The sequence below is a fragment of the Nerophis lumbriciformis genome, linkage group LG03 (assembly GCF_033978685.3).
Source record: "Nerophis lumbriciformis linkage group LG03, RoL_Nlum_v2.1, whole genome shotgun sequence".
In the NCBI taxonomy this organism is placed as follows: domain Eukaryota; kingdom Metazoa; phylum Chordata; class Actinopteri; order Syngnathiformes; family Syngnathidae; genus Nerophis; species Nerophis lumbriciformis.
In genome coordinates this window covers 11,514,055-11,537,012 of record NC_084550.2, presented here as the reverse complement: position 1 = coordinate 11,537,012, position 22,958 = coordinate 11,514,055, and the positions used below count along the sequence as shown (strand labels likewise).

The 22,958-nt window shown below is 39.8% G+C and overlaps 2 protein-coding genes across 7 annotated transcripts in view; both read left to right on the top strand.

The window, feature by feature from the left end:
• Positions 1-6,988, top strand: part of pdlim5a (PDZ and LIM domain 5a) — a 147,479-nt gene extending 140,491 nt beyond the window's left edge. For 3 of the 6 annotated variants that reach the window (XM_061933553.2, XM_061933547.2, XM_061933532.2), the window contains 3 exons: positions 5,765-5,885; positions 5,951-6,066; positions 6,138-6,987. In XM_061933553.2, coding sequence (XP_061789537.1) covers positions 5,765-5,885; positions 5,951-6,066; positions 6,138-6,227 — 327 coding nt within the window. In that variant the 3' untranslated portion in view covers positions 6,228-6,987. Of the gene's footprint in view, positions 1-5,764; positions 5,886-5,950; positions 6,067-6,137 lie in introns of all 6 variants that reach the window. The other 3 variants (XM_061933540.2, XM_061933569.2, XM_061933561.2) reach the window with 3 other exon arrangements.
• Positions 6,989-11,993: 5,005 nt separating this feature from the next.
• The window catches only part of bmpr1ba (bone morphogenetic protein receptor, type IBa), a 210,589-nt gene continuing 199,624 nt past the window's right edge, over positions 11,994-22,958 (top strand). Inside the window, exon 1 of the mRNA XM_061933466.1 lies at positions 11,994-12,105. The gene's annotated coding sequence lies outside the window, so the exon portion shown is untranslated. The remainder of the gene's footprint in view (positions 12,106-22,958) is intronic.

Sequence of the window (22,958 nt, the reverse complement as noted above, 5' to 3'; positions counted from 1 at the left end):
GAGGCCCAACAATGAGCTCCAACCCTAGGGTTAAAAAACACTATTGTAAAATGTATATTTTTTATTTTACATTTAAAATAATTTAAATATTTTTTGTAACTTCAAGTTCAAATTAATTCTTGTAGTTGAAAAGGCAGTTCAAATAAATAAAATAATTACAATTTTAATTAATTTTATCATATTCATTCTCTTAAGAAATATAATACATGTATTCATTAATATCGAAAAACAAATATGCATATTTATTTGTTTTTTGTAATAAATATAATTGAATCCCTGTGTTTATGGGTGCATATTTTTATTGACGTTGTTTATTTGAACAATAAATGTTCTATTTAATATATAAACCCCGTTTCCATATGAGTTGGTAAATTGTGTTTAATGTAAATATAAACGGAATACAATGATTTGCAAATCATTTTCAACCCAAATTCAGTTGAATATGCTACAAAGACAACATATTTGATGTTCAAACTGATAAACATTTTTTTTTTTTGCAAATAATCATTAACTTTAGAATTTGATGCCAGCAACACGTGACAAAGAAGTTGGGAAAGGTGGCAATAAATACTGATAAAGTTGAGGAATGCTCATCAAACACTTATTTGGAACATCCCACAGGTGAACAGGCAAATTGGGAACAGGTGGGTGCCATGATTGGGTATAAAAGTAGATTCCATGAAATGCTCAGTCATTCACAAACAAGGATGGGGCGAGGGTCACCACTTTGTCAACAAATGTGTGAGCAAATTGTTGAACAGTTTAAGAAAAACCTTTCTCAACCAGCTGCTGCAAGGAATTTAGGGATTTCACCATCTACGGTCCGTAATATCATCAAAGGGTTCAGAGAATCTGGAGAAATTACTGCACGTAAGCAGCTATGCCTGTGACCTTCGATCCCTCAGGCTGTACTGCATCAACAAGCGACATCAGTGTGTAAAGGATATCACCACATGGGCTCAGGAACACTTCAGAAACCCACTGTCAGTAACTACAGTTGGTCGCTACATCTGTAAGTGCAAGTTAAAACTCTCCTATGCAAGGCGAAAACCGTTTATCAACAACACCCAGAAACGCCGTCGGCTTCGCTGGGCCTGAGCTCATCTAAGATGGACTGATACAAAGTGGAAAAGTGTTCTGTGGTCTGACGAGTCCACATTTCAAATTGTTTTTGGAAACTGTGGACGTCGTGTCCTCCGGACCAAAGAGGAAAAGAACCATCCGGATTGTTATAGGCGCAAAGTTGAAAAGCCAGCATGTGTGATGGTATGGGGGTGTATTAGTGCCCAAGACATGGGTAATTTACACATCTGTGAAGGCGCCATTAATGCTGAAAGGTACATACAGGTTTTGGAGCAACATATGTTGCCATCCAAGCAACGTTACTATGGACGCCCCTGCTTATTTCAGCAAGACAATGCCAAGCCACGTGTTACATCAACGTGGCTTCATAGTAAAAGAGTGTGGGTACTAGACTGGCCTGCCTGTAGTCCAGACCTGTCTCCCATTGGAAATGTGTGGCGCATTATGAAGCCTAAAATACCACAACGGAGACCCCCGGACTGTTGAACAACTTAAGCTGTACATCAAGCAAGAATGGGAAAGAATTCCACCTGAGAAGCTTAAAAAATGTGTCTCCTCAGTTCCCAAACGTTTACTGAGTGTTGTTAAAAGGAAAGGCCATGTAACACAGTGGTGAACATGCCCTTCCCCAACTACTTTGGCACGTGTTGCAGCCATGAAATTCTAAGTTAATTATTATTTGCGGGAAAAAAAATGAAGTTTATGAGTTTGAACATCAAATATCTTGTCTTCGTAGTGCATTCAATTGAATATGGGTTGAAAAGGATTTGCAAATCATTGTTTTCCGTTTATATTTACATCTAACACAATTTACCAACTCGTATGGAAACGGGGTTTGTAGTAATGTCTATTTTCTTAAAAATACAGTTAAGTACATATGTAAGTTCCTTAAGTAGAAAAGTGTTAAAGAACATAAACACTTCAAGATGAAATATGGACATATGCTGTATATGTTGCAGCTGTGTTAGAGTAATTAGTCTTTGGCTGCAGGTGCAAAGTGTTAATTCAACATGTCAGGAGCTGGATGTATTTGTGCTGCGCTAACACTCGACTGACGTTCATCCGTCCCGTGTTCTAACCTCCTCGGGCCCCCGGTCCCTTTCAAGCCTCCATTTCTCACACATCTTCAAGCAGCTCAGGGCGTCTTATTAACCCGTTTTCTCACCCTCTCGCTGATAATCCCCTAATTTGGGGCGACCCGCCGGCTTTCCATTGATTCCCTGTCCGCTCGTGTTCTTTCCCGGTGGAAAAGCACGACGACTATCTTTAAGTCGAGTCATGTGCACCTTGAGTAAAGTCACCAAGAAAAAAAAAAAAGTCATGGTTAAGTTGGGCATAATAGCACAAGTGTGACATCAAGAGTCAATAAACCCTGTGGTTGAATGGGTGTACTATGAAAAGATGGAAAGCCAAATGCACCATAAATTGTACAATTTGGAATTGAAAGCCGTATTGTCAGCACAACAGGTGGTGACAATGGTGTGGTGTGATTTGCTTTGTCTTTGGCTTTTTTGTGTGATAGGACTAGTGTCATGACTTGGACTATGGCGTGATTTGTTCTCCCGTGGTGCAAATTATTTGGACCATACGTGGCGTGAAGGGGAGTACATGATTTATTTTAACACTATAACTACAAAAAAAGAAGCAAACAAAAGGCGCGCACAAGGGCGGAAATACAAAACTTGACTATAAACACAAAACTTGCACAACGGCAGAAACTATGAACAATGAAACAAAAACACTAACTGTGGCATTAATAAACAAAAACTTACTTGGCATGGACTATGAAGAAAGCAGCATGAACTGAGCATGAAGTAGAGTGTCAGGTGTGTGTCAGGGGTGTGATGTCGCCAGACAGACAGCACAGCATTTGAAATACATTTGGCAACAACATGCACTTTGAGAGTGCAGACAGCCCAGTTTTCATCAATTAATATATTCTGTAGACATACCCTCATCCGCTCGCAGATTCCTTTGACTTTATCGTTGGAAATGCATCTGCTTTGAGTGTCGCAGGATATCCACACATTCTTGCCATCTCTGTCGTAGCATAGCTTTCGTCGGTAAAGTGTGCGGAACAAACGTCCAATTTCTTGCCACTTTCGCATCTTTGGGCCACTGGTGCAACTTGAATCCGTCCCTGTTCGTGTTGTTACACCCTCCGACAACACACCGACGAGGCATGATGTCTCTAAGGTACGGAAAACAGTCGAAAAAACGGAAAATAACAGAGCTGATTTGACTCGGTGTTTGAGAAAATGGCGGATTGCTTCTCGATGTGACGTCATCGCTCTGAGAGCGAATATTATAAAGGCGTTTAATTCGCCAAAATTCACCCATTTAGAGTTCGGAAATCGGTTAAAAAAATATATGGTCTTTTTTCTGCAACATCAAGGTATATATTGACGCTTACATAGGTCTGGTGATAATGTTCCCCTTTAATAACAGAGAGACAACTTTTGGCAATATAGTATATTTTAGACTTATTTTAGTCGGAAATACTGTCTTATATTTTGTGCAATAAACTAACCAACCTATGTACCGCATTTTTCGGAGTATAAGTCGCACCGGAGTATAAGTCGCACCTGCCGAAAATGCATAATAAAAAAGGAAAAAAACATATATAAGTCGCACTGGAGCCCCAAACTATGAAAAAAACTGCGACTTATAGTCCGAAAAATACGGTACTCTTAATTAAGTTAATTATGCTAACATTTCTAAAATCAGGTGTCAGTCTTTGAAGGGTTGGTTAAAGGGGAACATTATCACAATTTCAGAAGGGTTAAAACCATTAAAAATCAGTTCCCAGTGGCTTATTTTATTTTTCAAAGTTTTTTTCAAAATTTTACCCATCACGCAATATCCCTAAAAAAACCTTTACAGTGCCTGATTTTAACCATCGTTATAAACACCCGTCCATTTTCCTGTGACGTCACATAGTGAAGCCAACACGAACAAACATGGCGGTTAGAACAGCAAGCTATAGCGACATTAGCTCGGATTCAGACTCGGATTTCAGCGGCTTAAGCGTTTCAACAGATTACGAATGTATTGAAACGGATGGTTGTAGTGTGGAGGCAGGTAGCGAAAACGAAATTGAAGAAGAAACTGAAGCTATTGAGCCATATCGGTTTGAACCGTATGCAAGCGAAACCGACGAAAACGACACGACAGCCAGCGACACGGGAGAAAGCGAGGACGAATTCGGCGATCGCCTTCTAACCAACGATTGGTATGTGTTTGTTTGGCATTAAAGGAAACTAACAACTATGAACTAGGATTACAGCATATGAAATACATTTGGCAACAACATGCACTTTGAGAGTGCAGACAGCCCAATTTTCATCAATTAATATATTCTGTAGACATACCCTCATGTCAGCAGGCCAGGGAAGCTAGGGTCGATATTCTTCTTTTGACGGTGTGAGCCGAGACATCCAGGGGGTTTAGCTCGCTCGTCTGCGGGAACAAACTGCCGCCATTGCTTGCCGTGCTACCGAGGTCCTTTGTCCCTGAATTGCTCACACACTCCGGCAGATTCAATGGGGGTCTGGCGGCAGATTTCTTTGACTTTATCGTTGGAATTGCATCTGCTTTGAGTGTCGCAGGATATCCACACATTCTTGCCATCTCTGTCGTAGCATAGCTTTCGTCGGTAAAGTGTGCGGAACAAACGTCCAATTTCTTGCCACTTTCGCATCTTTGGGCCACTGGTGCAAGTTGAATCTGTCCCTGTTCGTGTTGTTACACCCTCCGACAACACACCGACGAGGCATGATGTCTCCAAGGTACGGAAAACAGTTGAAAAAACGGAAAATAACAGAGCTGATTTGACTCGGTGTTTGTAATGTGTTTGAGAAAATAGCGGATTGCTTCCCGATGTTGTGACGTCATCGCTCCGAGAGCGAATAATAGAAAGGCGTTTAATTCGCCAAAATTCACCCATTTAGAGTTCGGAAATCGGTTAAAAAAAAAAAGGTCTTTTTTCTGCAACATCAAGGTATATATTGACGCTTACATAGGTCTGGTGATAATGTTCCCTTTTAACTTCTTTTTACACTTGCAAGTGTTGCGTTTTGGACCAGTTGTTCCTCCCAGGGAATTCAAGTCACAAGTCGCTCCCAAGCTCTTTACGACACTTAAAGCTGAGTAGAAAAACCACCAGAGACAGAATAGGTATTTTGTAATATATTTGCAAAGCTTTGCATATACATTGAGACCAGTCCAGCATAGAACATTCAATCGCGCCGCCAAGATGGTCTGCCCCCCCCTGAAAAACCCTCTCCCCTCTTAAGTCTCTCTTCCTCCCACCCTGGCAGTCATGTCCCTCCAGCCAAAACACATGCCCATTATCTCTCTTTCTTACATTCCTCACTCAAGGTTAAGCACACAGTTTTTGCAGACAACCAAAAGACCACAATTGGAAGAAAAACACTAGCTGTTTTGTAATATGATTATGAAATAAAAGAAGTAACACTTAAATTCGTATATATGTAAATATCTGCCTCCGACACAAGACAGGAATGTTACCGTGTTTCTGAAAATACTGCCCTGTTCAGCCAACATGCAGTTTATCATGGCCATGGTTTGACCCTGGAAGTGATTATTGCTCCTTCCATGATGGAAACAATGTGGAAATAAGCTTTAAGGAGCTGAAGTCTTTGTGTTTGTGTGCGTTCAGGAGGTGATAAACGCCCTCAAGCAGGCGTGGCACGGCCACTGCTTCCTGTGCGCCGCCTGTCAGCGGCCCATAGGAAACAACACCTTCCACCTGGAGGACGGAGAACCGTACTGCGAACAAGGTGAGCAAAATGAGGAACTCCTGTCTTATCTTACTCAAGTCTAATCTGATTCAACGGCTGGGTAGACTTCTACAGTTTGTTCGGCACGGGCTGCCACGGCTGTGAGTTCCCCATCGAGGCAGGAGACAAGTTCCTGGAGGCTCTGGGCTACACCTGGCACGACACCTGCTTTGTTTGCGCCGTGAGTGCACGTTCTTGCTGATTTCTAGCACTTTCTACAAAGTACCCAATGTTTTTTTTTCTTTCTTGCAGGTATGCTCCACCACTCTGGAGGGTCAGACCTTCTTCTCCAAGAAGGACAAACCTCTTTGCAAAAAACATGCCCAAACACTAAAAATATAACGTTAGGTTTTTTTTCTCTCGTAAGTAAACATTCACTTGAAAATAACAGTCTAGCTTTGAAAATAAAAGATGACCTTTGGTGACAGAAGTACTAATATTTGTACTATAGTAATAATGGTGGTCAAGCATGCTTTTCTACTAAACATATGATAGAAAATACATTTAGAGGAGTTTCTTTTTTTAATTTTCATTAGTATTACCGTATTTTTCGGACTATAAGTCGCAGTTTTTTTCATAGTTTGGCCGGGCTCCAGTGCGACTTACCGTATTTTCCGCACCATAAGGCGCCCTGGGTTATAAGCCGCGCCTTCAATGAACGGCATATTTCAAAACTTTGTCCACCTATAAGCCGCCCCGTGTTATAAGCCGCATCTAACTGCGCTAAAGGAATGTCAAAAAAACAGTCAGATAGGTCAGTCAAACTTTAATAATATATTAAAAACCAGCGTGATGTGGGCGCGCATGCAGTCGTATATCAACATGGACGGAGCTGCGTGAAAAAAGCCACCCGGCCTCTTCGCGTAAACTTACCTTAACCACTCGCTCATCTTTTCTTCATCCATCCATCCCTTCGAGTTAGCTTTTATGATGACGCCGGCTGGAAAGGTCTCTTTTGGCAAGGTCTTCCTTTTGAATATCACCATGGATGGAAGTTTCTGGCCATTAGCATGGCAAGCTAGAACCACAGTGAAGGATGACTTCTCATTCCCTGTGGTGCGAATATTCACCGTACGTGTTCCCGTTGTATCCACAGTGCGGTTCACAGGAATATCAAAAGTCAGTGGAACCTCGTCCATGTTGATGATGTTCTCTGGCCGGATCTTTTTTTCAGCTATCTTGTTTTTACAATATGCACGGAAAGTAGCCAGCTTTTCTTGAAAGTCTTTAGGCAGTTGCTGTGAAATAGTAGTCCGTGTGCGGATGGAGAGATTGCGTCTTTTCATGAACCGGAAACCTGTCGCTTAGTAGGAGCCATTTTGTGGTCTTTACAGATGTAAACACACAAAGGAAATGAAGCGTAATATCCGCGCGCTTCTTCTTCTTCTTCTACGCGGGCGGGTGGTTGCTTACAGTAGAAAAAGAAGCGCTTGCTGTTCTATGGGGGCGGGTGCTTACCTTGGCGGTTGCTTGCGTAGAAGAAGAAGCACTTCCTCTTCTACGGGGAAAAAAGATGGCGGCTGTTTACCGTAGTTGCGAGACCGAAACTTTATGAAAATGAATCTTAATATTAATCCATATATAAAGCGCACCGGGTTATAAGCCGCACTGTCAGCTTTTGAGTAAATTTGTGGTTTTTAGGTGCGGCTAATAGTGCGGAAAATACGGTATATATGTTTTTTTCCTTCTTTATTATGCATTTTCGGCAGGTGCGACTTATACTCCGGTGCGACTTATACTCCGAAAAATGCGGTAATCGACGTAATCAGCAGTAAAGCAGCACTTATATGAATACAAATAAAAGGATCACACATGTATGCACTGCAAAAACTGAAATCTAAGTAAGATTAAATATCTCAAATAAGGGTGATATTTGCTTATTTTCTGTCTGATAAGATAATTCTTCTCACTAAGCAGATTTTATGTTAGAGTGTTTTACTTGTTTTAAGTGTTTTGGTCCTAAATGATCTCAGTAAGATATTACAGCTTGTTGCTGAGATTTGATGACCTATATTGAGTAAAACATGCTTGAAACTAGAATACCAACTGTTGCAAAGCTGTGTCATCAACACTCACACGTATAAAACTACTTTTTTAAAGTAATAATTTCTTATTTCAAGCATGAAAAAAAAATCATGATTTTGACACAATTGTCTCATAATTAAAACAGATGACAACCAAATGGACTTTGCTGTTTTATTTTCAATGAAACAATAGAAAATACGTACTCATATAGTAGTACAGTTGGCACAGTACAGTAAACTGACAGTTAATATTTAAACATTTAACATTTGGCATTTCAAACAATTTTGAACTGAAATAGTTCATGCACATTCAGATAAATTCCTCAAAGTTACAATTACATTTTTTTTGGGCTGGGCTGTTTATATGCGCACTAATTGACTGAAAGAGCACGCACTTGATGCGATGATGTCATGTTATCCATGGAAAAATGCATTTTTAGACCATATGATTTGCCTGAGCGGCTAGGAGACCCCGAGAGCGGTTGCCTTGTTGCCTTTCCATTAAGAACAATAAATTAGTTTTTATTATAAGTTTGCTGGTTTCAAGAAATGTAATATCATTATGTCAAGATAATGGCACTAGCATTTACTTCATTTAAGAATATTTTTCAACATATTGAGCAAAAAGGTCTCTTTTTTTTTCTACCAAGAAAATGGCACTTGTTATTAGTGAGAATATACTTATTTTAAGGTATTTTTGGGTTAATTGAGGTTAGCTAATTTTACCTGTTTTGGAAAGTCTTGACAAGCCAAATTTTCTTGTTCTATTGGCAGATAATTTTGCTTAGTTCAAATAAAATACCCCTTATTTTTGTTTTGTTTTTTCTTGTTTTTGAACACTGACTTTTTGCAGTGTATATGTATTTTTTTTACTTCATATTTTATCTATGGGCAATATTAAATATGTGTCACAAAACAGTTTTAAAATGCATCAACTATATTGATAGAATACTGTATAAAAGAACATAAACATGTTTCCATAAAATTAAATTAATTATGTATTTTAATTATTCATTAAACATTACTGCATTTGGCTTCGTCCAGGGATTCTCAAACTGTGGTACATGTACCACGAGTGGTACGTGGGCTCCATCTGGTGGTACGCCAAATAATCACTTAATTCAAGTCTCCCGTCCAAAGGCAAAACCCAGTAACTCAATTTTGGTCAAAACTGAGCTGATAATAATTTTGGAGTTACTAGGTGATATGCTGAACATTCTGAACGAAAATTGCAGGCTGGAATTGCGGATACCAATTAACATCAACAAAGCAGAAATCAAATCTCTGTGAATGGATGGGACTTTAATATAAAATAGATTGGTTTTCGTTTGTCTTATCAAAATCAGCTAGAAGTGAGTTACTAGGTTCTGCTTTTGGACGGGAGAAATATTCAAGCACAGTGTTACTGGTTAAAACTGTGTGCAATGTGTTACAAATATTAAACATGATTGTAAAAAAACAACAACATCTGCCTCGTTTTTAATGAATACCTAGGCCAGGGGTCGGCAACCCAAAATGTTGAAAGAGCCATAATGGACCAAAAATACAAAAAAAAACAATCTGTCTGGAGCCGCAAAAAAACGTAAAGCCTTATATAAGTGTTAAAATGAAGGCAACACATGATGTAAGTGTCTATATTAGCTATAATAGCCTACTATCAAAATGACTATGTGCATACTTGCCAACACTCCCGGATTTTCCGGGAGACTCCCGAAATTCAGCGCCTCTCCCGAAAACTTCCCGGGACAAATTTTCTCCCGAAGATCTCCCGAAATTCAGGCGGAGCTGGAGGCCACGCCCCCTTCAGCTCCATGCGGACCTAAGTCCGCTTTCCCACAATATAAACAACGTGCCTGCCCAATCATTATAATTGTAGAATGATCGAGGGCGAGTTCTTGGTTTCTTATGTGGGTTTATTGTTAGGCAGTTTCATTAACGTCCTCCCAGTAACAACACACAACAACAGCAGTCACGTTTTCGTCTACCGTAAAGCAGTTTGTCTGCCGTAAACAGCAATGTTGTGACACTCTTAAACAGGACAATACTGCCATCTAGTGCATTTGATGAAAGCACTTTTGTGCGTGCCACACAGCAATGCATCATCAGAGAGGGTGTTCAGCATGGTTCGAAAAATAGTGACAGAGAATAGAACAAGGATGGGCAATTCAACCCTTAACTCAGTGGTTCTCAAACTTTTTTTGTCATCCCCCACTTTGGACAAGAGGGAGTTTTCAAGCCCCACCTGCCCCCATCGCCCCAACAGAGCGCTAATGCCAAGCTTTAACATTTTCAAATTTATTGAACATCAAGTTGTATACATTCAAACTCAATAACATAAAATAACATTAAGTTCAATAATAAATAAAATAACTGTGCAGCTGTGGTATAACTTGCATCAAGTTCAATAATAAATAAAATAACTTTCATCATGTTCAATAATAAATAAAACAAAAGTGTTATAACTTGCATCAAGTTCAATAATAAATCAAAAAAAGTGTTATAACTTGCATCACGTTCAATAATAAATAAAAAAAACTGTTATAATTTGCATCAAGTTCAATAATAAATCAAAAAAAGTGTTATAACTTGCATCACGTTCAATAATAAATCAAAAAGTGTTATAACTTGCATCAAGTTCAATAATAAATCAAATAAAAGTGTTATAACTTGCATCAAGTTCAATAATAAATCAAAAAAGTGTTATAACTTGCATCAAGTTCAATAATAAATCAAAAAAAGTGTTATAACTTGCATCAAGTTCAATAATGAATCAAAAAAGTGTTATAACTTGCATCAAGTTCAATAATAAATCAAAAAGTGTTATAACTTGCATCACGTTCAATAATAAATCAAAAAAGTGTTATAACTTGCATCAAGTTCAATAATAAATCAAATAACTTGCATCAAGTTCAATAATAAATCAAAAAAAGTGTTATAACTTGCATCAAGTTCAATAATAAATAAAACAAAAGTGTTATAACTTGCATCAAGTTCAATAATTAAAAAAAAGTGTTATAACTTGCATCAAGTTCAATAATAAATCAAATAAAAGTGTTATAACTTGCATCAAATTCAATAATAAATCAAATAACTTGCATCAAGTTCAATAATAAATAAAACAAAAGTGTTATAACTTGCATCAAGTTCAATAATAAATCAAAAAAAGTGTTATAACTTGCATCAAGTTCAATAATAAATCAAATAACTTGCATCAAGTTCAATAATAAATACAATAAAAGTGCCACTTTGCAATCTTTGCAAAAAAAAAAAAGGAGGAGCTATGCATTTGGCAAGACAGGGCAAGTGACAGCACTTTCCCCCAGGAGAGCCACCTTGCTTACTGTGAAACAGCACGGCTGTATGATCAGCTCCCATTTCCTCACACAGTGCAGAGAACAGTCGCACTTTCAGTGGTCGTGTTTTGATCAAATTTACCGCGCTCACAACATCTGTTAAAACCTCATTGAGTTCGGGGCTGAGCTGCCTTGACGCGACTGCTTCCCGGTGAATGACACAGTGTGTGCCCGTCACATTTTTGTTTCTCTGCAGGCGCTGGCTCTGGCTCTGGCTCGACGACCTTTGAGGTGCGAGTCACAAATGTATATATTTGTGTAATTGTGATCCACACATTAGCCTGCTACCCATCCGCGCGAAAGTTTGTTCCGCTTAGCCCCGCCCCCATTAGTTACTGTTGCTATGTCTGTCAAACTTTCGCTCGTACCGAGAAATATAAAGCCTACAGTAAAAATAAGTACCGGTAATTTCCATTTATTTATATAGCGGATTTCACAGACAGAATCACAAAGTGATTTACAGTGTGTATAGAAAATGAAAGCATAGGGAAAAAAAAAATCTAAGAATATAATAATTAAAAAAAAAAATTAAAGTGAAATTTCCTCCCGTTCCTCGCGCCCCACCTGTCATGTCTCTATTCCCCACCAGTGGGGCGCGCCCCACACTTTGAGAAACGCTGCATTACATGCATGATAAGAATAGGCGCATGCATGTGTGAGGCTGTGCGCGTACCCGAGGCAGCATACGTCACAGGAGCGCAGGAGCGTGAAGACTGGTCCTGTCCACGTTAAAGAAGTCTCATTTTAACATAAACCTCCCCGGACTACCATGTGTTTCTGACCGAACCTCCACGCTGAAACCACACCGAGACCGGACTGGGTCGGACTACACATCGGCGCCAGGTAGTGTGACTGTTATGTGGAAGTTTGTCCCAAATTAACTTTTTGTTGTTGGTGTTGTTTTGGATTTGTCCGTATATTGATTGACATGATCGCTAGCTCGCAACTTTTTACCCATTTATATACATTTTAAAGAAGAATATTTTACTAAATAATCCTACTTAAAAAGAATTAACTATATTCGTCGCCAAAACGTCGTTAAGTAGCCACTAATTCCAATGTAGCGTTACTGTAACCTGGGTTAGGTTCCGTTCATTTTAGTTCTAATTCAAATCAAAAAATAAAATTAGGGCCGTTTTTCGATTTTTATTATATATGGCAGATTTTAAAACAAACAAAAACGGGTTGATTTTCATTAAAATGTTGCCATAAAATTGGATGATGTGCTGTTTTCCTTTTATGGGTTTTTAATTTTCCAGATAAAAACAAAAATCCAATATATCCATACATCCATCCATTTTCTACCGCTTGTCCCTTTTTTTGGGGTGCTGCAGCCTATCTCAGCTGCATTCGGGCGGAAGGCGGGGTACACCCTGGACAAGTCGCCATCCAAAATGCAAAAATGCGTGGTTATCTGTGTGATGAGAAATTGAGCCGGAAGCAGTACTATAGGTCCGTGTACCTTCTGTTCATCCAATCATCTATCCATCCATTTTTCTACCGCTTGTCCCTTTTTTGAGGGTGGCGGAGGGTGCTGGAGCCTATCTCAGCTGCATTCGGGCGGAAGGCGGGGTACACCCTGGACAAGTCGCCACCCAAAATGCAAAAATGTGTGTTTATCTGTGTGATGACAAATTGAACTGGAAGCAGTATTTTAGGTCCGTGTACCTTCCGTTCATCCATCCATTTTTTTACCGCTTATCCCTTTTTTTGGGGTGGCGGGGGGTGCCGGAGCCTATCTCAGCTGCATTGGGGCAGAAGGCGGGGTACACCCTGGACAAGTCGCCACCCAAAATGCAAAAATGCGTGGTTATCTGTGTGATGACAAATTGAACCGGAAGCAGTATTTTAGGTCTCTGTCCCTTCCGTTCATCAATCCATCCATCCATTTTCTACCGCTTGTCCCTTTTTTTGGGGTCGCGGGGGATGCTGGAGCCTATCTCAGCTGCATTCGGGCGGAAGGCGGGGTACACACTGGACAAGTCGCCACCCAAAATGCAAAAATGCGTGGTTATCTGTGTGATGACAAATTGAACCGGAAGCAGTATTTTAGGTCTCTGTCCCTTCCGTTCATCAATCCATCCATCCATTTTCTACCGCTTGTCCCTTTTTTTGGGGTCGCGGGGGATGCTGGAGCCTATCTCAGCTGCATTTGGGCAGAAGGCGGGGTACACCCTGGACAAGTCGTCACCCAAAATGCAAAAATGCGTGGTTATCTGTGTGATGACAAATTGAACCGGAAGCAGTATTTTTGATCCGTGTACCTTCCGTTCATCCATCCATTAATCTATTTTCTACCACTTGTCCCTTTTTTTGGGGTGACGGGAGGTGCTGGAGCCTATCTCAACTGCATTCCGACGGAAGGCGGGGTACACCCTGGACAATTCGCCACCCAAAATGCAAAAATGCGTGGTTATCTGTGTGATGATAAATTGAACCGGAAGCAGTATTTTCGGTCCGTGTACCTTCCGTTCATCCATCCATCCATCCATTTTCTACCGCTTATCCCTGTTTTTGGGGTCGGGGGGGATGCTGGAGCCTATCTCAGCTGCATTTGGGCGGAAGGCGGGGTACACCCTGGACAAGTCGCCACCAAAAATGCAAAAATGCCTGGTTATCTGTGTGATGATAAATTGAACTGGAAGCAGCATTTTAGGTCTGTGTACCTTCTGTTCATCCATCCATCCATCCATTTTCTACCGCTTGTCCCTCATTCTATTTCAAATTCTTAAATGTACTGTACATCCAAAAACAACTTTCGGACCATTGTTTCTATTTTCATTTCTGAAACAAAAGTTGGACAACTATTTAATGACACTTGTTTTAATACGACAATAAGACAGACTCCTAGCACTCCTAACACAAAGGTGTTAGCGTTATGCTAAAAACATGCTAAACGTAAAGGAAAAGCTAAAATACTGCTTCCGGTTCAATTTGTCATCACACAGATAACCACACATTTTTGCATTTTGGATGAACATTTTTTTCGATTTTTGTGTTTATCTTGAAATGAAAATCCATAAAAGAAAAACAGTACAAAATCTAATTTTATGGCAATATTTTAATGAAAATCAACCATTTTTTGTTTGTTTCAAAATCTGCCATATACAATAAAATTCAAAAAACGGCCCTAATTTAGTTTTTTGATTTGCGTTTCAGAATTGGAAATAGAATGAACGGAAGGTGCACGGATCATCTTTGTTCAGCAGAAGTCCTATTGAAGTGTCATTAAGTAGTTGCCCAACTTTTGTTTCAGAAATGAAAATAGAATAAATTGGCCCAAATTTTTTTTTTTTTTTTGTGTGTGTCCATTCTTGGACGTTATAAACATGAATAAATTAAATGCATGAATTTACTGTTATTTAAATGGGACAGTAAATTTGTCAGCACAATCTGAATAAGGATTATTTTTCCGAATGTAGCCAACTAGCGTAGTTGAATTAGTTCCTAACAGCCGTGCAATGTTTGTTAAAATTATATAAACATACATGATTCAAACTAACTTGCAAAAAAATTTAATAAGTTATGAACAATAACATCAACTGTTATTTGTATATGTTATTTGTTCTACATGTAAAGCGACTTTGGGTACTTAGAAAAGCGCTATATAAATCCCAGTTATTATTATTATTATTATTATTATATATGTTTCATGCTATTATTTTGTTGCTGTTAAGTAGCACCTTAGCTTTAATGTATCGTTTTTATTTAAAAAGAACAATTGTTTTTTAATAGTAAAACTCAAAAGTGCTGATATTTCCCATAAGACCCAGCAAAAATTTAATTTCTATGGCTTAGCCCAGGGGTGTCAAACTCATTTTAGATGGGGGGCCACATGGAGAAAAATTTACTCCCAAGTGGGCCTGGCTAGTAAAAATCACGGCACGATAACTTAAAAATAAAGACGACTTCAGATTGTTTTTTTTGTTTAAAAATAGAATAAGCACATTCTCAAAATGTACAAATCATAATGTTGTTGGTTTTTTTTTACACTTACATGTTACGGTTAATAGTATTCTACCTTTATTTGTTATTATTTATACTTTCTGAATAAATGATGTGATAATGTTCATCAGTCAACTCATTGGTGTTAATTTTCTATCTATCAAGATAAAAAAATAATATTAAAATCAAATTACAGGATGTTATTTATGTAGTTTGATAATTTTCCTCGACTGGTGCACTAATATCATGCGTTTTTTTTTGTTTTTTTTTACATATATAGCATCATCTACAAAGATGCAAATAATTGCTATTGTGACATCTAGTGGACACATTTATAACAGCAGTTTCTTTCATTCAAAAATGTTGGCTCATTTTTATACTTAGAAAACCTGTTCGGGCCATACGTACTAAGGATGATTACAATCCATTGTAGGATTATAAATTGCAATTTTTCTAGTAGTAAAACATGGAAATCCAAGTAATGTGTTTCAGTGTAAAGCTGTGATATGACAAACGTATATATTAAAATAAACCAACAACACATTAATTCTAATGTTTTTATGTAATGTTTAGTTTGTGGGTTTCCTGGTGTCTCTTTAGTTTATTACAGTTGGTCCGTACTGATTTATTTTTCCAAACAGGGAGCAGCAATCTTATTTGGGTCAGGAACACATGATGCAAATGTAAGCAACAGCCACATTGCCAATTGGCGGTGTAATTGAGTTTTAGGTGGCAGCTGTAAACACAACACTCGCTTTCTGTGTGCATGTGTTTGTGAACCTTGTTGAGTCGGATTTAATGGCATTGGACACCCCGTGATGCGAGACAAAGTGTGTAATTCTGACTGCCAGGACTTCACAACACATTGCTCGGTCTCCATGAACAAGCCCATAGTAGTCATCAATCAACTCCTTTCATTTTTATTGATACTGGAAGCAAAGTACAGTATCCGGAGGGAGAGCGAGTGTTACCAGGTCACCAAGGGACCATCCAAGAGTCTCTTTATCTTGATCTGCAGGTCCATTACTCTGTTGCCCCTTCAGGGTGGACCACTCCTGTCATGATGGAGCTATCTTGTCCCTGTACTCTATAATTCACACAGGACTCACAGTTCAACCACTCCCTATCTCCTGGTCTTCCTCCTCCTTTGAATGATGTGATGAAGAGCTGGCATTATCACCTTTTACAAAGAATTCTTCAAACGTTTCCCGTGTTCTGTTTCATGGAGATTAAAGGCCAGAGTTCTCAAAAGAGAGAATAATTATCAGTACGTTACCAATACAGGTAAATATTTAAAGGCCTACTGAAACCCACTACTACCGACCACACAGTCTGATAGTTTATATATCAATGATGAAATTTTAACATTGCAACACGTGCCAATACGGCCGGGTTAGCTTACTAAAGTGCAATTTTAAATTTTGCGCGGAATATCCTGCTGAAAACGTCTTGGTATGATGACGCCTGCGCGTGACGTCACAGATTGTAGAGGACATTTTGGGACAGCATGGTGGCCAGCTATTAAGTCGTCTGTTTTCATCGCAAAATTGTAGCTGAGTAAGGCTCCAGCGACCCCGCAACCCTCGAAGGGAATAAGCGGTAGGAAATGGATGGATGGATGGATGGATAAAATACATTGCATCATCATACATACCATGATTCCACCATAGTACACTGATTTAATAGCCCATAGTTTGCTTGTTGGTGCGTTGTATTTCCCGCACTCGGCTGGAGGCTTCGGTTTCAGATGCTGCAACAAGTGTGTTGCGCTGATACCGTTTTGTAACAAACTTTACACCGTGCAGCAGGGGCGTCACTAGCTTTTAAGGACAGGGGGAGCTTTGCCCCCAGGAGATGCACAGGATGCATGCGAATGTTACGCACGAGCACAAAACTTCACAAACGGCTAACAAAGACTTAGAAATTATTCATTGTTATTATTATTTTTTTTTTTAAATGCACGGGACGAAATGAAATGCTCCCCGGGACGATGGCTTTTAACCATATATTTTCTTTTTCTTTTTATGTATTTATTCATTTTACATTGTATATTAAATGTCTTGTTTTTTCCTCCCTCTGAAAATCCTATTAAATGTTTAACAAGCCATCCTATAATAATAAAACAGCTATTAATGTAACAATACAATAAAACAAATATATTTAATGATGTTTTTTTCATTATTTTAACAATAGGCTAATGTATATTACTTTATATAGATTCTACAAGAAACACAAAACTTAAAAAAATAAATGATTTACAATTGCACACACAAGGTTTTGTGCAGCTTCACTCATTGTAAAGGAAGATAATGTGCTTCGTACACCTGCAGGACCGCAAGCAAGGTCGCAGAGAAAATGCGGGCTGGAATTTGAGTGATGTGGGCATTTTCTATATGAACAAGTGGAATGGATTGGATACCGACGCACGAAAGGGGCTCTCTACCTTACGCTACGAAGTGAGGGGAAAGTGAGTGAATAATAACAGGTTATATGATTATTTATTTAAACTCATATTTGGGCCACTTTATAATGAATATATCGGCATTTATTTGTAAAAAAAACAAAAAAAAACACCAAATTATTTAGGGGGGCTTAAGAATATTTTAGGGGGGCTTGAGCCCCCCTAAAATAGGCCTAACAACGCCACCATTGCCGTGCAGTCACTTGCTCCACGCCTGTTGCCGCAAAACCAAAGAAATGGCAACACTTTTCTTTGCTTTGAAACAAACGTCTCGCTCTTGTTAGCATGGGCATTAGCCAGGTTTTGCTATGTGAGCCGCTAAGGAAGTAAGGGGACAAGAAAAACAAGAAAGAAAAAAAATACATTTTTAAATCGTCTCCAACAAAAACTTGAATATCGATATTTCGCCCAGACCTAGTTTCTGGTAAAACATGGTGTTTTTAGAAAGCCCACACAGGTGGCTCACAAATAAACCCGCACCTTTCCGTCATAATACAACAGTTCATATGCTGGACCAAAGCAGCCGTGAAGACATTTTAACACTCACACAATTTTTCTTTGAACTCAAAGGCTGTTCCTCATTTTGGGAAACTCTTTCTACTGGTGTTTGGCTTGGCTGGGTTCAAACCAAAGCAATCACAGGCTCTGTAACTCACCCAGGGGACCACCAAGGGAAGTGATGGACTGATGAGTGGTGGGCTTGGAGCAAAAAGAAGAGGGGGTGGTTAGAAAAGATAACCATCTGGATCCACTTGGGTATAATTTCATACCTTCTACCGGTGACCCCACATTTTCTCTCTGCCTCTTCGAGGTGCCATTGCATCAGTGATGGGATAATATTTCTCATAGAGCACATAGCAGTTTATCGATGACGGCAAAAGTATTTCTACTTCATTTTCATTTATAGAGGGGTTTCGATTTCCCACAATGCATTGCCGATATCCATATTGAAGGGCGGAAGTTAGTGAAACGCTAATTGTCTCATTTCTCTTATCCCAGGGGTCGGCAACCTTTACCAGTCAAAGAGCCATTTTGACTAGTTTCGCAAATTATTAGAAAACAATGGGAGCCGCAAAAATTTTTTTAAATTTTAAATGAAATAACACTGCATACAAAGGTTTTTTTTTGCTTTGTGCTATGTATAAACCAGGGGTCTCAGACACGCTGCCCACACCTTTATATGGAATTTGAAAGCTGGTGCGGCACGCGGGTTTTAAATGAATGGCGCTTGTCAGCGTCATGCGTGCCGTGATGGTACAGCATATAGCACCCACTACAACCAGCGTGCCTGATCAGCCACACGTTGTATGGTGTTTCCGCTTGCTCACGTAGGTGACAGCAAGGCATACTTGGTCAACAACCACACAGGTTACATTGACGGTGACGGTATAAAAACTATAACACTCTTACTAATAATGCGCCACACTGTGAACCCACACCAAACAAGAATGACAAACACATTTCGGGAGAACATCTGCACCGTAACACAACATAAACACAACAGGACAAATACCTAGAATCCCATGCAGCCCTAACTCTTCCGGGCTACATTATACACCCCCGCTACCAAACCCCGCCCACCTCAACTGACGCACAGGGGGCGGGGGGTTGATGTGTGAGGGAGCACGGTTGGGGTGGGGGCGGGGTTTGGTGGTAGCAGGCAGAGCCGGCCCAAGGCATAAGCGTACTAAGCGCTTGCTTAGGGCCCCGCGGCCACCAAGGGGCCCCCAAAAGCAATTAACAACAAATTCTTATTTTTTATTTTTTGCATGTACAGTCTGACTGATGATTTCTAAATGATCAAAGATATATTATTGTACAAAAACACAATTTTAGGTCAACATTTTTGCACATTGCTGTTTCAGGTTTTTGTTACCAAAAATAATAAAGTGAATCAGAATCAGCTTTATTGTCCAGTTATGTTTAACACACATGGAATTTAACTTCAGTAGACTGCGCTCTCTTTGTACAAAGTAAACATTAAATATGAACAATTAACTAAAAATATAAACTAGTAATTAAAGACTAATATGTACAAGACTGATGAGACAAGACGACACTTTTACTGTAAATACAAAGCTTTATCACTTGGACTGTTCAACCCCAGGCCACTCTTGTAGCTGAATGTTTTCTACATTTTAAGATTAGGAACCATATGTGGCACTCTGGACATCATTCGTTCATTCATTGGTATTATTTATGTTCTTAACTGGGCCACCCCCATATCTTTATAAATGACATGTCATTTGTAAAGACATGCCAGGCTGACAATAGGATAATGTAAACAACACTGCCAGAGCCGCAATGAGTTTATAGTAGGTGTGTGAATGATCAATCAATATTATTGGCAGAAATAGAGGGCCCCAAAATCAAATTTTGCTTTGGGCCCCATGGAGGCTTGGGCCGGCACTGGTAGCAGGGGTGTATAATGTAGCCCGGAAGAGTCAGGGCTGCATGGGATTCTGGGTGTTTGTTCTGTTGTGTTTATGATGTGTTAAGGTGCAGATGTTCTCCCGAAATGTGTTTGTCATTCTTGTTTGGTTTTGGTTCAAAGTGTGGCGCATTATTAGTAAGAGTGTTAAAGTTGTTTTATATGGTCACCGTCAGTGTAACCTGTATGGCTGTTGACAAAGTATGCCCTGCTGTCACGCACGTGTGCAAGCAGAAGATGTATAATGTATAACAAGTGTTGGGCTGGCACACTGTTAATACAGATTGTAGAGAGCGCCAAATGTTGTACCATCATGGCACACCCTCATTATAGCTGTAAGGGTGAAGATCGGTGAATATTAATCCCAGGAGTTTTCTGCGAGAGGCACTGAAATCCGGAAGTCTCACGGGAAATTGGGGGGTTCAGCAAGTAAGCTGCTGAGCCGCATCAGAGTGATCAAAGAGCCGCATGCGGCTCCGGAGCCGCGGGTTGCCGACCCCTGTCTTATCCGGACTGTAGCCTCCACATAAAACAAAAGTTAGGCTACATGAGAACAACATTCTCCAAATCCTGCCTAACTGTCACAGTGTGCTGAGATGACATCCGATTTATTATCTGTTTATTCAAGGTGTCGAACTTGGGTCGGATCATTTCTAAGAGTCGATTACTCTCGGCTGGCTTGATGACACGATGTCCACTGGGTTTATACAGATAAACATACACGTCAAGAACCAATCCACAAACAAAGCCGTAGCTATCTTGACTCCTATAATTTTGAAAGTCTTTCAAAGTGTAAAATGGGCTGGGTTGAACTATTAGGTAGTCATACTTGCCAACCCTCCCGGATTACCCGGGAGACTCCCGAAATTCAGCGCCTCTCCCGAAAACCTCCCGGGACAAAGTTTCTCCCGAAAACCTTCCGAAATTCAGGCGGACTCAGGTCCTCCTCAATATAAAAAAGCGTACCTGCCCAATCACGTTATAACTATAGAATGATGGAGGGCGAGTTCTTGGTTTCTTATGTGGGTTTATTGTTAGGTAGTTTCATTAACGTCCTCCCAGCGTGGCAACAACACACAACAACAGCAGTCACTTTTTTGTATACCGTAAAGCAGTTCATCTGCCGTAAACAGAAATGTTGTGACACTCTTAAACAGGACAATACTGCCATCTAGTGCATTTGATGAAAGCACTTTTGTGCGTGCCACACATCAATGCATCATCAGAGAGGGTGTTCAGCTTGGTTCGAAAAATAGTGACAGAGAATAGAACAAGGATGGACAATTCAACCCTTAACTCAACAATGAGTAGATGAGCGTTATGTGTGTGTATATGTGTAAATAAATGAACACTGAAATTCAAGTATTTATTTTATTTATATATATGTATATATATATATATAAATATATATATATATATATATATATATATATATATATATATATATATATATATGAAATACTTGACTTGGTGAATTCTAGCTGTAAATATACTCTTCCCCTTTTAGCCACGCCCCCAACCACGCCCCCGTCCCACCCCAACCACGCCCACCCACACCCCCTCCCCCCACCTCCCGAAATCGGAGGTCTCAAGGTTGGCAAGTATGGGTAGTTGACAAAGTCCGTGTATGAGACATCGGGGAAGATGTCGCGCATGGTCTCTACTCCACTCAGACTTCTCGACCTTGTACGGATCCTTGCATCCAATTACAGCTGTTTGCTACTTACAACGACAAAGGGACTTCTTATCTAATGACTCACAGTATTTCTCCATCGTATCACAGCCGGTGCTATGTTATTTTCCACTGAATTCCAGCGTGTACCCCGCTTTCCGCCCGAGTGCAGCTGGGATAGGCTCCAGCACCCCTTGCAAACCCGAGAGGGACCAAGCAGTAGAAAATGGATAGATGGATAGTTCCGAAATCTTACATGTAGCTAGGGATGATGTTTGATAAGAAATTATCGAGTTCGAGCCTATTATCGAATCCTCTTATCGAACCGATTCCTTATCGATTCTCTTATCAAATCCAGATAGGTTGTTGTATATGGAAGAAAAAAAAACACAATATTTGGTTTAACAAATCACTTCACATTCTCTACTGCTCGCTACTATAGTATTACCATATCTGAGTTATTGTGCAGAAATGTGGGGAAATAACTACAAATGTGCGCTACATTCGTTAACCATGTTACAAAAAAGATCAATTAGACTGATACATAATGTTGGATATAGAGAACATACAAACACTTTATTTATTGAGTCAAAAATATTAAAGGGGAATATTATCACCAGACCTATGTAAGCGTCAATATATACCTTGATGTTGCAGAAAAAAGACCATATATTTTTTTAACCGATTTCCGAACGCTAAATGGGTGAATTTTGGCGAATTAAACGCCTTTCTATTATTTGCTCTCGTTGTGACGTCACATCAGGAAGCAATCCGCCATTTTCTCAAACGCATTACAAACACCGAATCAAATCAGCTCTGTTACTTTCCGTTTTTTCGACTGTTTTCCGTACCTTGGAGACATCATGCCTCGTCGGTGTGTTGTCGGAGGGTGTAACAACACGAACAGGGACGGATTCAAGTTGCACCAGTGGCCCAAAGATGCGAAAGTGGCAAGAAATTGGACGAAATTTGTTCAAAATACGAGGGTGTGGGGAAAGCCGACGAAAACGGTCAGTCGTTTGTTCTGCACACTTTACCGACGAAAGCTATGCTACGACAGAGATGGCAAGAATGTGTGAATATCCTGCGACACTCAAAGCAGATGCATTTCCAACGATAAAGTCAAAGAAATCTGCCGCCAGACCGCCATTGAATCTGCCGGAGTGTGTGAGCTATTCAGGGACAAA